The following is a 15,440-nucleotide window of genomic DNA, read 5'->3' on the forward strand; positions in this document are numbered from 1 at the left end:
TTAGTAGTAGCAGCTATAGTTTTGGGTATATGCCATTGGCCGCTTAAAAATGGATGGTGGGCCACAAATGGCCCTAGTGCCACAGTTTGGACACACTGATTTACATGTAGCAATAGATGTGATGACCAAAGGAGCCAAGCCATTTAACCCTGCCCATGCAATGATAAGAATCCACCACCAGAGGGCGTGCCATGAAGCGCCATTCAGAAAAAAAGAAAAAAAGAAAGGGCAGAAACGCACGTCCACGCACAGATTGTGGAGGTTCTCTAACAAAGTGTCAACACCGTACCGACGCTTGACGGTACGAGCACGAGCTCGTTGGACCTTCGGGTCAAGAGCGCACGCTTCCCCCCTTCTGACGTTTCTATCGCTCTGCTCGGGAGTTTTGGGACTTTAACATCTCTTTAGTCGCCAGGGGTGACGAGGAGCGAGACTCGAAAGAAGGAGAAAAGAGGAAAGGACACTTGCGAGGCGGCTGAAATCACAGCAAAGCAAAAGGAAGGCACTCGGAGCGGCGTCCAGTGGTGGTTCCGAGCGCCGAACGCAGCAACGTCAACCGGATAAAGTCATTGTTCCCCTCCCGCCTGGATGTTTCCGCTGGAGCCGAGCGTGGTTTGCGCTGTGTTGTTTAAACAGGATGGTCGCGCGGTCCAAGTATTTATCTTCTTTTCTTAGCGCGTTCCCTCCTCAAATGAACTGAGGTTCGGCGAGAGAGGACGGGTCGGCTGCTTCGCTTCGACCCAGCAACTAAACAAGACGTGTGTGTTTCAGCGTGTAGTCTCCGCGCTACATGTCAAACCAATTTTGTTTGACAACATTTCCACTTTTAATGTTTGTATTTGCCTGGGAAACTTTTTAAGGATGAAGAGGAGAAAAACCCCGCGCCCGTTTTCGAGCGAGTGAAGTGGACCCACGGGAAAGGGTGGTGTTATTCCAGCTTTTATTTCAGTGCTTTGCATCTTCCACCCTGACTGGATCCGATGGCTGACATGCACCCGCCACAAAAAAAAAAAAAAAAAGTTATGAATTTGCCTGATAGTGAATGAGAAACAAGGGAGCTTCGTTTCGTGGACTGCTGACTTTTGGTTGACGTTTGTGACATTTTTAAGCGCATTTGCAGTGGAGTAAAAAGCAGAAGATATGGAGGAGTGGAGGCAATGCGGACGGTGGCTGATAGACTGCAAGGTTCTGCCCCAGAACCACCGGGTCGTGTGGCCCTCAGCTGCCGTGTTCGATCTAGCGCAAGCCTTGCGTGACGGGGTGCTCCTGTGCCAGATGTTGCACAATCTCTCCCCCGGATCCGTGGACCTGAAGGAGATCAATTTCAGACCTCAGATGTCACAGGTGAGTCTGCCCCCCCCCCCCCCCCCCCCCCCACAGCCAGATGATGTCTCAGATTGTGCACCCCACACTCCTTCTGATTCACACAAGGCAAACTGGTATTCTATGATTTCACTTTGGCCTTTTGAATGTTTCCCCCTCAATGTCACAACACACCCACTTCATTGGCCGCAGCCCAAATGATAGAGCTGCACCCCCGACTGCGTACTTCCGTGCTTAAAATATACCCAAGGTCCATTCAAGTCATGCATTGAAACAAGAAAATGTCCCGCCCCTGCACTCTCCTGCTGTTTTGCTTTCATCCGCATGCATATTTTGAACCCCTGTGCCATATCATATTACGTATGTGATGACAAGCAACATGTTTGCTAGAGATTTCAAGATGCTGTGTGTTGCTCAGTGTCTTAAGTGGAAGTAAAATGAGCATCTTCAGAAAGGAGACATTTGCAACAGTTTAAATAGTCGACTTCGAGGAGCAAATGGGTGTGGCGTGTTAGATTCAACTCAGGGGAAGGATACTGGAAAGACAGCATTGTGTGCTTTAATTTGGAGACAGGACTTCAATTTGTGGTTTAAGGGTGTGCTAACATGACAACGACGTAATAACATTCGGTTTGCAGTTACCGTTGATCATTTTTGAAAAGTTTGACACGCTTATGTCAAAATGATCTCTCTGAACGAGAACATGTAAAGCACAATGAAAACACTTGTCGAACTTAGTAGTTAGTGATGACATTTTGTAAATATACACCACATCAGAGTTTATTTGAAGTGTATGTATGCAAAGATTACACTGGGGAATAATTTATTTTTTAAAAATTTGTTAAATTTTATGCTGATTAAATATTCCACAGCTGAGGCCTTTCAGGTGGTCATTGCCCAAATCCCGTATATTCGGGCTCCCACAGTATGCTAGCTGTTGCTAGCTTCTCCCGCTAGCCGCTCCAGCTAGTTCTTGCTAGCCACCTTAACTCGCTGCTCACGCTAGCTCCTGCTCGCTCGCTCACTCCTAATAGTAATTGGTGGTAGAGACATGTGAAGTGTGGTCTGCCCTGAGGCACCTCTTAGTTCGTGTGTGTCAAAATTGTTGCATTCTATTAGTTGACCAGTAGATGGCACTAAATTCTACGCTCAAAAACTGAGGGAAAAGGTTGATTATTTTTGGATTCCGCACCGAAAAATCAGTTAAAAACAGCTGCCAGAACTAAATCAACAACAATTGTGACTAGTTAAGACTAGTTCAAATGTTTGTTGGTGGTATTGAGATCAACCAGAACAACACTCTTTGTACAGTATTAACTCTTTGACTGCCAAAAACGTTAAATAAAGTTTAGTAAAATCCTATGGAGGAGTGCCAAAGACGTTAAAAGACGTTTGTTTCAAAACAGAGGTGAAACTAACCATTTTCTATTGTTGATTACTGAAGAACGGAATAAGGTAGAAACAAACGTTTTTTTTCTGATGAAAGCTGAGAGTCCAATCTTTCATTTGGTAGTATGTGTGTTTCCATAGTCCAAACACATAATTTTCTGTGGACCTTGAAAGATCAGTCAAAATGCTTAAATCGGCTGGCACCCACGGCATCCCTTTTCTGAAAACGTCTGGCAGTCAAAGAGTTAATTAATATTTCTTGTTTAAAAAAAACAAAAAAACTTACATTTTTAAAATCGATCCTTGACTGGTTTTCTATCTATGTGGAAGAGCTGAAATCGCTTTATGAAGTTAAATAAGAAAGTGGAAATGCAGTCTTGTTTTTTGTTTTTTAACATACTGTACGTGCCTCCGGCCGGTTCTATAGTGTTCCTTTGCTGCTTCAGCTGAACTAGGTTTCCACAGCCAGCACGAGGAAGCATTGGCTGCCAGAGGAAGTTCATTTGACCACAGTGGTAGAATGAGAATGGCAGGCATTTATATTACCTCTTGTTCGCCCTCAAGTCTGGAATAGTACTGAGCTAGTGGGCACATTAGGAGTCAATTTATGTCACTTTAGTTTCAGAATATTTTACTCCATATGTGAATTATTTTTCTTATTTTAGGTAGCTGGTTGTAGTTTCCCCAAGGCTCAAAAGTTAATTGTTGAGCGTGTAGTATGTCATACCAGAGATAAGTCATTGTATCACTCATGTTTTAATGATGTACTTTTTTTTTATGAGATTGCAAGCAGTCATCATAATAGGCCAAAGGCTCATCTCGTTCCAGTTATTGCAATACAAGTCTTCTTATCTTTTTAAATGTGTGAGCGTGTCTTGCATTACGGAGTCTTCCGCAATAGCCAAATTATCCATAATTTAGAGAAGCACATTTGTGCTGACATTCAGTGTATTTGTCCCTGTAATTAGAATATTTTTGAGTTTGTATAGGTTTGTTTTGTAAAACAGTCTGGGCATGCTCAGATGTGACTCCTTTATTTCTGTTTCTCTTGGTATCCACCATTAGCCTCAAGTTATCTTTTCCACAAAGCTTTGGACTCCTTTAATTACAAGGCGAGCGAGAGGTCGGGCTGGCACACTTTGATCCTCCCACTAATCCCACGATGAGTATCTGCTGCGAGGAGGTGGGTGGGGGGGGGGGATTCAGTGACAAATTGGTTAAACAAAAAGCTGGCAGCTGAACAGAAGCAAATCACGATTTATCATAAGCAAAAGGTCAAAGCGTGTGCTTTAACACGGTCTGTGGCTTAGCTAAATAAAGAGGAGGTCAAGCACAGCTTTTGCATTATTTGTTCTCCACAAAAAAAAAAAAGTAAAAAAATTAACGGCTACACTTGCATGGTTGATTGATAGTTTCTGACACTGATTCTTCCATGTGATTATTCCTTGCAGTTAATTAAGTCATAGCCTCAAGTATGCTTGACCTGCAGGGTTTAGGGCTTTAAAATGGCACAGTGGACTCTGCTTGAATGTACCACATTCCGGAATATAAGGAAATTGTTTTCCAATAAGCCATTTGCTGCTGTTAATAGAACCCACTGACCAACATGCTTTAATGCTTGGCTGTGATCCCAGTTGGCGATTTTAGTGCAAGTCTGTAGACCAACACAGCAGCCACTCTGTCTTAGTATATCCACAAAACAGCATCGTGGAAGAGTAATATACTAACATTCTTACTAGATTGCCACCTCTGGAAATGATGTTCATGGTCCAAACCAATCATTACCATCGTTCTTACTTGGCTTGCAGTATTCCGTGACCTCAGAAATTGCTCATTTGTTTTTTAAGTCTTCTAAGCTTGGCGCTACAATGGTGAGTTGATTCTAATCTGATTACCTGCTGAATGACCAACTATGATTTTTTTTTTTGAACTAGCATCATTTTACCTCATTGACAGAGTAGTAAAATACATTTGCTTCTAGCTGTGTCTATTTCGCTGAATCCTCATTTTCAGTTTAGAATCATGCGTGTGAGAAACCCGAGACATTATTAACAAAAGCCTGAGGTTTTGTCTTGCCGCCGTGACCGTATCAATAATGGTGTTATCAAAATGTGAAAAGGCACAGAAATCCACTCTCAGCAGAGTTGGGCCAGATATATGAGACGGGAGCCGTCTAGTGCACAGTGAAGGACCATTGTGATATTCATGAAGTTAATTGTGAGCAGTGAGCTGCAAACATATTAACGTGTCTGAAATCCAAAGTGAAGGAATGTGTTGCTCGCGTACAGCAATTTCAGTGTGTCATAATGGTATCAAATTCAGTAAGTCGAATATCGGAATGAGTCTATAACAAAGCTACCCATTTGAAAAAAAGTAGCTCTTGCAATGAAGCAGCCAAGATGACCTTTTGTATGGGGGTCAAATAAATCCCTGCTTGTACTCTTAAAGGCAGCAAAGCATTAATCTTAACCTCAAGGTTTTAAGTGGATTCCTAATAAGCTCTGATGTTTGGAGATGCATCAGAGCTCCAAGTAGGTGTACATATTGTGAATTCAGCGCCTCGGGCTACCTGAAAGACGAGGCCCTCTGAGGCCTTTTTTATGTTCTGCTTTTTCTTCACCGGTTCTTTCTCATCCTTTTTTGTCTGTTAGGTAGGTGGTTGTGAATACCTTTGGGATGACTCAGGTGTGTGTGTGTATGTGTGTGCATCGCTGCTTTTGTTTCTGCATGTGCGTGTAAGTGTTCTCATCCTGCCACAGGGCTCCAAATTTTGCACAGGGTCTGCGTCTTCCTCTCACGGTAATTGAGATTCTTCCTCTTTGTCCAGATCCCACCAAAATATTTGTTGCCATGGCCTAGAAGCAAGGGCTCAGAATGATTTTTATTATTTTTATGCTACTTCATTTTCGGTCAGGGTGAAACTGGTTAAGATCTTCCAAATTTATTTTCAAGCATTTTCCGATCCTCACTGTAAACATTTGACACCCCACATGCCACAAGTATCGGCCGATACTGAGCGTGACCCGGCATCTCATAAAGCATTAAGCTGAAAAGTGCGTATGAGCACATATGATTTCTATCCATCGTAAATAAACAACGCTGAATTTAAAAGGAATGAAAGGAGCCTAAGCCACAGGAAGGAAGTCAGTTGTGTTCACTCTCACAACGGCGCAGTGGCAAAATTCTACCTTGCATGCATCTACGAAAATATCAAAAGAAAAACAATTCCACCTAGTCGCACAGTTAGACTGCACTTTGCGCTAGACTTGTATAAAAATAGGGCCCTTTCCAATTTGGACTGACTGTCGTCCATCCAAGCCAAAGCTTGTGGTCGTATATTTCCCTCTTCAAACACAAGCTTTTTCGACAAGGGTGCCACTGCGTAAAAAGTATTGTGAATTTAACTTTTTGGTTTTCATAGCTGCTATTGTCAGCGTTCTGCTTTGAGTGTGGAGGCCACTACAGATTTTAAGTCTTTTTTTGCGGAAAATTACGTGATCGAATGATGACATGCAAAAGTGTATGACACATCAAATGAAATCCATGATAAGAGAGCTATACCAAGAAATAAAATCTATCAGAGGTAATGATACACAAAACAAAATAAAATAGAAAGCAGCCCACCCGCTCTTCTCTAAAATCTCTATTTGTGAGTGGGGGAGCTCCATACTGTAGAAACCCTTCCTCCCAGTGGGGTAATTTAATCTAAGCCTTTGGTCGACTGTTGACCACTTGACCCCGGTGCTCTCCAGATGCAGGTAATACTGCTAATGGACCTTGTTAGGGACACATCCTGTGTTGAACAGCTGGGACTGCATCACAGGGGCTAATGGGATTGACAACAAAAGAACAATTCTAAGATCAGGTTTTCTAAACCTTTTGTGTCAGGCTATTCTCCTCCTGGGGGCATTGCAATCTTTTTTTAACTGTACATTCTTGGATGTATAGTAGATGTGCTGACCTTTCAATACCTGTCGGTGCTATTATTTCTTAGGGTGATAAAAATGGATGTCACAAGGACAGCTACTTTTGATATCACAATGACCACATTGACCACTGAAATACTGTTCCCGACCTCATTTCTATTCCCTCATCATGAACAATTTTAATATGTCTGTTCATTTATGGTACCATTAGGTAATTAAAATAAAACATGATTTCACTTTTTTTTTTCTGTGCATGTGCGTGTGTATTCATTAGTTCACCTAAAACCTATTAAAAAAATCCCATACCGTTCACCTAAACCGAACACTTCAGAACCCAGCCAGAGCCGTGAGGCCGTCAGGAGACCCGAGGAAGGACCAAAGAACTTTTCAATGAAACTTCATTCAAATTAAACGACAGAATGGTATCTTTTTTTTAAGATGCACTTTCTTAGATCAATAGATGTATAGTAGTGTTTTGAGTGGCATTAGACCAATAAACAATAGCATTTGTTACTAAGCGCAGATGTCATTTAGAAGCAAATCATTGTTCTATTCCTTTTTCATGTTGCTCTGTTAAAGGATAATTATCTTGACACACATTTAAATGTACTACTTGTTACGGTTATTTCCACTCATAAGAGAGGTAGTTCAGCTGTCGGAATTGTTCAAGGTCACTTTTTGAAGGGGGCTTCACAGCAGCAGTGAGCTTCACCTTTTGTCAAGTTGAAGAACCGTGTTGACTTCCACTCGACCTAGAAATAAAACTAAAGATGATCTCAGAATCAAGCAAGTTGCGACAAACTCAAAAGTCAAGTAGCTACTTATGATCTTTTTATGTTATTTTCAGTGACGTACTCCGCACCTGAAGCTCTGTCAAGAGGTGACAAAATCTTGACGGGTGTGTACTTGCATGCATCATATGTATATCTTGTTATCAGATCTTCTATGTTTTTCACATAAAAAAGAAAAAGAAAAGCAGCTGTAAAACATGAAATGCAACAAACTGAACTTTACGTACGTATATAATAAATGACCGACTTTCAGACAAAGCATGACTCCTGACATCTGTTGAAAAGGGTGCTCGCATGAAACTTCAGTGTCAAACAAAACTAAAAAAAAAATGACATGGGTTATTGTCTAAATTTGATTTGTATCCACTGAATTTGATGAGGTATGAAATCATATTTTAATTGACACAAATAAAAATGTCGAGTTTCAGCTATTTCTTCTTTGGCTAATAGCTCACAGTCAACCACAGGTTATCTTAAAGCATGAAAAAGCCACTTGTGGTATAAGAAGAAAGCCACCACAGACTTATATAACAAAACAGTTAAGTGATTGTATATTACAGTCTCTTAATGGAGAATGAATTGGGAGGTCATTTAGGTTAATATTCATTATATGCCTGCAAAAGCACGAGGTTGTATCAGAGGTATTACAGAGGTGTAATATGAATTTTAATGCCCACGACTCTTTTTTCCCCGAAAGTAGTTGTTACTGTTAATGTTGACATCACCAGACATCTGATTATGCCAATCTGCAAAGCCTTTACGCCTGTGTGAATGCACAGCTTGGACACAAAATGTCCCGCTCTGTCTGAAAGGACCAGGCGAACAAATCCCAGCTTTACTGCTACGCCTCTTTTCCGCCAATTTACCATGAAGCTAGCACAACAGCTTTTTCTGGTGAAGATCAAAATGCTCTTTTCCACAGCGCCTTGGTGTATTTTTGTTGGGGAAGATAGGAATGGGGCTTTATTTTTATTTATTTATTTTTTATTTTTTTGGGCTTTATGATGGCTTTGTCAAACTCGGTCACCATAACAGACACCAAAACAAGGCTTTAAATTACAATTCTATTTTCAATTCTTCATTATTATTTTACCAACTTCTATATTGCTAGCCTCCTCATTGGCTGGTTGTCTAAATGACAATAGGCAGTATTTGCAGTATTTTTGTGGGAAACTGTATATACACTTTATTTGAAGGCAGTTTTATGGCATACCTCAGATTTAAGCAAATAAAATGTTAAAAGTAGATAGAGTTGTTGTCTATCTCCTTGCAGAGGTGGGCACATGAACAGGGTCTTTTGCCCAGATTTAGTCATAACTGTTTTAATTTCCTTATTTCCTCAGTAGAGCTTTATTCTGCGGATGTATCTTTGTGGGTGTTATCGCAATTTCTGTCTGTCGCATGTCTGAAATACCTCCTCTTTTCCACAACAATGGGCCATTGTTGAAATCAATGTGTTTGAATGATGTCTTTAACGTCTTATCTCATGTCCGGTGAACTCCGGGTGGGGTGTTTGCTGGGGGCTTTGTGGTACCGCCCTTCAAGATAGTATAAGAATGTTGTAAGTAACTGTAATCTTGGCACTTGTGAGAGGCTGCAGCCATTGTCTGGAACTCACTTGTGCCCGGAATATTCTGTAGAAATAAAAGCTTTGAAGTAACTGTTCATCGATCTCCAGCCTGCATTCGGATAACCAACATTCTCACTACCGGAAAGAAAACAAACAGAGCGGAGGAAAAGATCTGCCTCCTAACACACATCAATGAATTTGAGCGTCCGCCATTCGGCAATCGACAACATTCAGGACACCCTTCTGTCATCGTCATTGCGTCAATATTTCAAGCCAAACCAAACTGTAATCATCAATCAGTCAACGTTATTTTAACCGGGTTTTTGTCAATGACTACGTTTACATGTAGTCAATATACGGGTTAAGGTCAGAAATCCGGTTTCTGAAACAATCGAGGTAACACGTTATCATGCGTGGCGCACCGAGTTACTCTCGTTTACATGTCATTTGTGCTCGATTGGAATATCCCGTTCGAACTGCGATGCGCGGACAACGTAATTATGTAAATAACGCCATTACTGCTTTTAACTTACTACGTTCAATAAAAGACATTATATTTATGTCACTCACCGTCTGTTTGGTGTGGTTCTTTGCTGCGAGCGTCATGTTTGTTGACACCGGTTTGAGCATTTCCGGTGGATTATACACCAGAACCACATATATACTTGTATAATAGGGACACAAAATAATGTGAAAACGCCGCGGAGAAATCAATGTATTCAAACGAGCCTCCTTTAGCGAGTGGGACGCAGCTGCACATACAAGTCGTTACTACAAAGACCAAGATTCCTTGCGAATTAAAATAAGCAAAGAAGAAAAAAAGCAAACAGAAGAAAATGGAGAGCATGCGCACATCAAAAAACAATGTGCCGTTCAATCGAGGTATTCCAAATGCATTTTATTTTTATTTATTTATTTATTTTTTGTTTTTTTTTCCTGGAGAGCTCATTATTGTTCATTTGGTGATTTTACCGATTTGACGTGTCATCATCATTGCTCTCTTTTTTAAAAAAAAATTTATTTTGAATGTGGGTGAGTATGTGTATGTGCGTGTGAGTGTGTGTATTCATTAGTTCACCTAAAACCTATTAAAAAATCCCTTATCGTTTACCTAAACCGAACACTTCCAGCCAGTCGTGAGGCCGTCAGGAGACCCGAGGAAGGACCAAAGAAAATAAATGCATTTATATGTGCAAGAATTGGGGTTTTGAAAGGGTTATTCCAGGGGTCCTATTAGTTTTTTTTGCGCGTGTTTACAAGGGCTTACAAAATATTGTCAATATTCGGGTTTTAAAAGGGTTATTGCCGGCATTTAAACATAGTCAGTGTTGATCTTGTGGTAACAACAAGACAGTTATAGATGTAGCTCTTGTGTTTCGCCTCTGCATAGGAATGTCACTTAGAAGAAACTTCACAATATGCTGCCAGTTTTTTTTATTCCACTCGACGAAGGAGTCATGGAGCCTTATGGACACCATCTGATTTCTGAAGAGGCTCCATCTGCACGGTGGTTGTTTGGGGTGATTAGCATGGGCATGCAGGGTTGTAGTGTCTCTAGTCTATCGTTCTAGAGCCAGCCATGCTCTGCTGGGTTCCATCACGCCACAGAGAAATGAGAAAGGAAGTCGCATCTTTGTTGCGATGAGCCAGATGGCTGAATATCTCCCCTGCAGTTTCTCTCATGCGAGACAACAGAAGTTTTTTTTTTTAAAATGTCTTCTCTATTAGATATTTGACTCTTTATTTGTTAATCATTTTATTTTTTTGTTTTCATTCCTTGGGCAACATCTGCCTTCAATCACTCATTGTATTGACAATGCCCGCTGCATTTTGTCACAACAGTAGTTTAGAGACTTGACTGTGGCTGTTTCATGAGGTCGGGAACAGATTAAGATCTGGACTTTGCTCGGGGGAGAGGCAAAGCAGTTCCCTTCCCCCTGCGGACACCTCCAACCCAGCTGTGCACGCACGCAGACACACACTCTAAAACAGCAGACTCTTCCGGGCAAGAAAGATAAACAACTTCATGTTTTTCTTTGCCAAAGGAAACAGATAATATGCACCCCTATGACGCATGGGAAGAAACTTTGGAGGGTTTGTTTGTATGTTTGTTTGCATTGGGAGGTTGGGGTTTTCAGGCCTTTGCCACAGAATCACATCAAGAAGTGCTGATATCCCATTGCTGACACGTATTGATCATATCACATAATTGGCTGTGGAATAGGAAGGGCACATGGGTAGGGTTACACTGTTAGGCTCAGTCTCATAAAAGACCAGCGGTTATTGATTGCTCAGTCTCTTGCTAATCAACCGTACAAAGTGGAACAGTGTAATGCGCGGATACAAAGGGCGGGAGAGGTCATTTCCTGATGCCCCATCTTTCGCTCCCCCCGCTCTCCCTTGAGCTTCTGTAACTTGCTAGAGGACATGTTGCCTTGAGGAAATGGTTGTGTAGTTCAAGGTTGGCTTCTTTTCTGTCTTGTTCATCGTTTCTTCGTACGTCAACAAAAGTCGGTGAGAATCTGTTAATAGTCAGCAAAAGCCAGCATAGTCAACTAATTTCTTTGTTTTTGTCACTGCTTACAGGTTATGAAGGTCTGTTTCATACCTTCAGTGCAGTTATTATTTATCTTGGATTATTAGTAACTCTTTGTTAGTACAATGACTCCCTCCTGTCAAACCAACCGGTCGATGCAGACAGTCGCCACACACTGAGTCTCGGGTCTGCTTGATGTTTCTTCCTTCGAGGTTGCCTCCGTCACCTTGTGCTTGTTCATGTGGGGTTCGGTTGGTCTCTGTATCCCACGAGGGGTGCATGTTTACAATGCTAGCGAATGTTGATTTCACTTCAGGCTTGGTCAGGGTTCAGTCAAGGTCGCAACATTCTCAAAACTGTTTTAATGTTTTTTTCTAGTCTTGTCTCTAGGCGAATGTTTAGCGAATGTTTGCAGACCTTGAAGAAACCCTGACGGGAGGTCACATTCGCTACCTTTACCAACACTCGCAAACATTCGCCTCTCAGTTGGATACGGGCTATGTGATTCTAGATCAGCTTTGACAACTTCTGATCAAATTTGGCATTTTATAAGTATAAGTGACTTTGCCTTAGACTAGAAACAAAAGAAGGGAAGTATTTGGGAGAAGACACCTCTGTCACCTTGTGCTTGTTCATGTGGGGTTCGGTTGGTCTCTGTATCCCACGAGGGGTGAATGTTTACAATGCTAGCGAATGTTGATTTCACTTCAGGCTTGGTCAGGGTTCAGTCAAGGTCGCAACATTCTCAAAACTGTTTTAATGTTTTTTCTAGTCTTGTCTCCAGGCGTATGTAAATATAATACATTCACTCTAATATCGTGCTATCCAATTGACTTATTTTTAGCAAGGTGTACTCTCTTCTCTCTTTCTTTTGCATTTATCATTCAGTGATGTTGAGAAGCTATTGATCCAGTATACGTCTCCCCATCATACTCCACTAAAATTCATCTTCACAGTCATACTGTTGTAATGACTGACATATATATATACAACGACACAGCAAAAAATTATTAGTTATCTAAGGGCATCACCTGTAATGTTTTTTTTTCCATAGTGAAAAATGTTGATGACCTATTGGACTTGCCCCGTTATTTATTGACATGGAAAATGCACCAGGCAATTAGTAGAGACATTGTGTCGATACAGAAATGTTTGAGTAAATACATACTACAGTAAATGGGTTTCACTTGTATGTTGTTTTTCCACCTTCAAGGTACACTAAAGTGCTTTAACAATCTTTTCATTCACCTCCACACACATCATCAAAAGCTAATGTACATGACCAGCAATTAACATTGAATTGAATTTGATGAATATAAGATACCTAAAAGTCAAAGTCGAATCTTTAGCAACAGGGTTGATTCATGGCCATGTGGCCACAAATCTATATTTTTCTCTTCTCCTCCTCAGAACAGTCCCACATTATCCCACTTCCTGCCTAGTAGGAAGCGTATCATAATCTTCTCCTAACCCATTCCCTGCACTAGGCCAGACAACAAGAAACATCTGGACGTAGAACAGAGAGTTCAAAACACACCCTTCCCCACCTTGAACAAGTCCAACAATGCTTGGCCAGGACACCCTACTGTTATTCCACCAAGCTAAGCACAAGTCTGACATTCTTTTCATGACTTTGCTCATTTCTGAGAAATCTGTGTGTGTTTTTTTTTGTGTGTGCCGTGCCTTGTGCAAAGTCTGTGATTGTGTTTCTCCGGAGAAAGGATTGAGTTATTATTATTGTTATTATTATTATTATCATTTATTTATTTAGCAGTATATTAACTTAACATGTCTCACTAGACTAACCTAAAATTTTAACTCTATATTTCTTACAATGGCACACGAGAATATTCTGCATGAATAGTCTCATGTGCATATGCAGTGCAGGTGTTGCGAATAAACTGAAAACTTAAAAGCTAACTAATAACTTCTGCATTTCCAAAAATATCTCATTTGCCTTTTCAAACTACTGTACTATATCAGTGTTTTTTCTCTGTTCACCACTCATATGGTCTGCAAATGCTATACAGATATTAGATATAGATAAAAGATACTATACAAAGGTTCACGCTAGTATATAATTTTTTTTTGCGTAATTCCCTGCCACATGTAAAATGATCTAATAACGGTATAATTTAGAATTAGCACCTCTAGATTTCAGCACAGCAATGTGAAACTGAAATTTGTCAGACCTGCCTGCCTAAAATGGTAGTTATTGGAGATGATATAAACTAAAACTTGTTTGATTAGTATTACAATGCAAAGTGGAAAATGTAACCTTTTCATTGATCACCGGTACTTTAAAATTGTCCTCTGCCATCTGTCTTAGTCTTTTAGCCTTTGGTTCAATAGCCTATATCACAATGCTTACTAACATTTGGCTGTGGGGCTGAATGACTTGTGTGCCTTTGCCCCCTGGCAGTGCTCTTTCATTTGTCTCACCTTTACCTTCTCCCCGCCCCACACCCCCCCCCCCCCCCGATATAACTCGACCTTGACAGAGGAGTGTAGATGGAGTGCAGCAGGGATGGCATTTCCCTGACCGCTAGCCTCAAATAGGCTGCTGAGTTGATGAACTGCTATTGTCACTGCCATTCATCTTTTTCCATGTGCTCTTGGTCATTGCTTTGCACTTCTGACCCATTTTGTTTATCTAGTCTAAAGTCTAAAGAAGGTAAACTAATTTGGAAAAAGTAATTGTAATTCAAAATAGGGCACTCAACCAAAGCAACTATAATAAGATGAAGGGATGATTATTGAAAAAAAAAAAAAAAAAAAATATATATATATATATATATATATATATATATATATATACACATTTTTATTTTTATTAATAAAAGTATTATATTCTGATTTTTATATTATTTATATATAATTATAAAAATATGTAATAATAATTTCATAATTATAATATCTATTTTTTTTCTAATGAACAAGAATAGTATATTTTTCATTGAATCTGGCTCTTTTCACCTTGAATTTAGAAAGTGTTCTTGTATTCCCCATCTCCATGCAGTGTGCAGTGAAAGTGCTCCTATAGTTTTGCTAGATATGCAGTTGTGCTGGACTAGAATTGCTCAACTTTGGCACTGTCTTCTATCACTCAACTCTAAGAGGCTCCAGTATTGAACCCTGTGGAACACCATACGTTCCGCTATAAATGTAAAATTGTGATTTCATATTGTCGTCCAACCACTTTCTTTTTTTTTTTTGCTAGACTTAGTTAGTATGAAAGGATTACAATAATAAAAAAAACAAATGATGTACCAACAAAACATTCACAAGTCAACTACTGAGTGCACTGAATTCCCAGCAACACAATGTGACGGGTGTGTGTCTTGACCTCCGCCGAACCCCTGAGACTTACTCACCGAACCATTGGGTGTTCTATCGAACCCAGGTTAAGAACCACTGGCTGAATAAAAACTAAGTTTTTAGAAAATGCTAATTTCAATAGAAGGGTTTTGAAGGTGGGACATGAAAATGGAAAGAATGTTAACTATGCTGTAAAAGTGGTTGCGGTGTCACTAAAGTGTCTTGTCTAATTGTCTTTTAATGTCAGCAGGAGTGATGATGGACCTCATTACAGGCTTACGCTCGTATAATTGAGCTCTGAACCTTTTTTCAATGACAACATTGGCTGGAGTTTGTAAGCACATGCGCTTTTGTTCTACTATGACCGATACTCCCAAACTGCTCCTTTTACATCAAACAATCATTTGTATTCCGATCATGTTGCCGTGTTTGTTTTGTAGCTTCGCATCCCCTTCTAATCAGCGATGTTGAATGGAATTGGGTGATATGGATGGTTGCTATCTAAAACAACAAACTGCACTCTGTATACAATGCTACATTTTTAATTACCCCACAATACGCCTCATGTTTCATTTTCTCTGTTTGCG

The 15,440-nt window shown here is 40.4% G+C and overlaps 1 protein-coding gene across 8 annotated transcripts in view; it reads left to right on the forward strand.

Annotated features, from left to right (window-relative positions):
- Nucleotides 1-234: 234 nt before the first annotated feature.
- vav2 (vav 2 guanine nucleotide exchange factor) overlaps nucleotides 235-15,440 on the forward strand; it is a 177,126-nt gene continuing 161,920 nt past the window's right edge. For all 8 annotated transcript variants that reach the window (XM_077585972.1, XM_077585978.1, XM_077585975.1 and 5 more), the window contains exon 1: nucleotides 235-1,344. In XM_077585972.1, coding sequence (XP_077442098.1) covers nucleotides 1,141-1,344 — 204 coding nt within the window. In that variant the 5' untranslated portion in view covers nucleotides 235-1,140. The remainder of the gene's footprint in view (nucleotides 1,345-15,440) is intronic.

The sequence above is a fragment of the Vanacampus margaritifer genome, chromosome 14 (assembly GCF_051991255.1).
Source record: "Vanacampus margaritifer isolate UIUO_Vmar chromosome 14, RoL_Vmar_1.0, whole genome shotgun sequence".
Taxonomy (NCBI): domain Eukaryota; kingdom Metazoa; phylum Chordata; class Actinopteri; order Syngnathiformes; family Syngnathidae; genus Vanacampus; species Vanacampus margaritifer.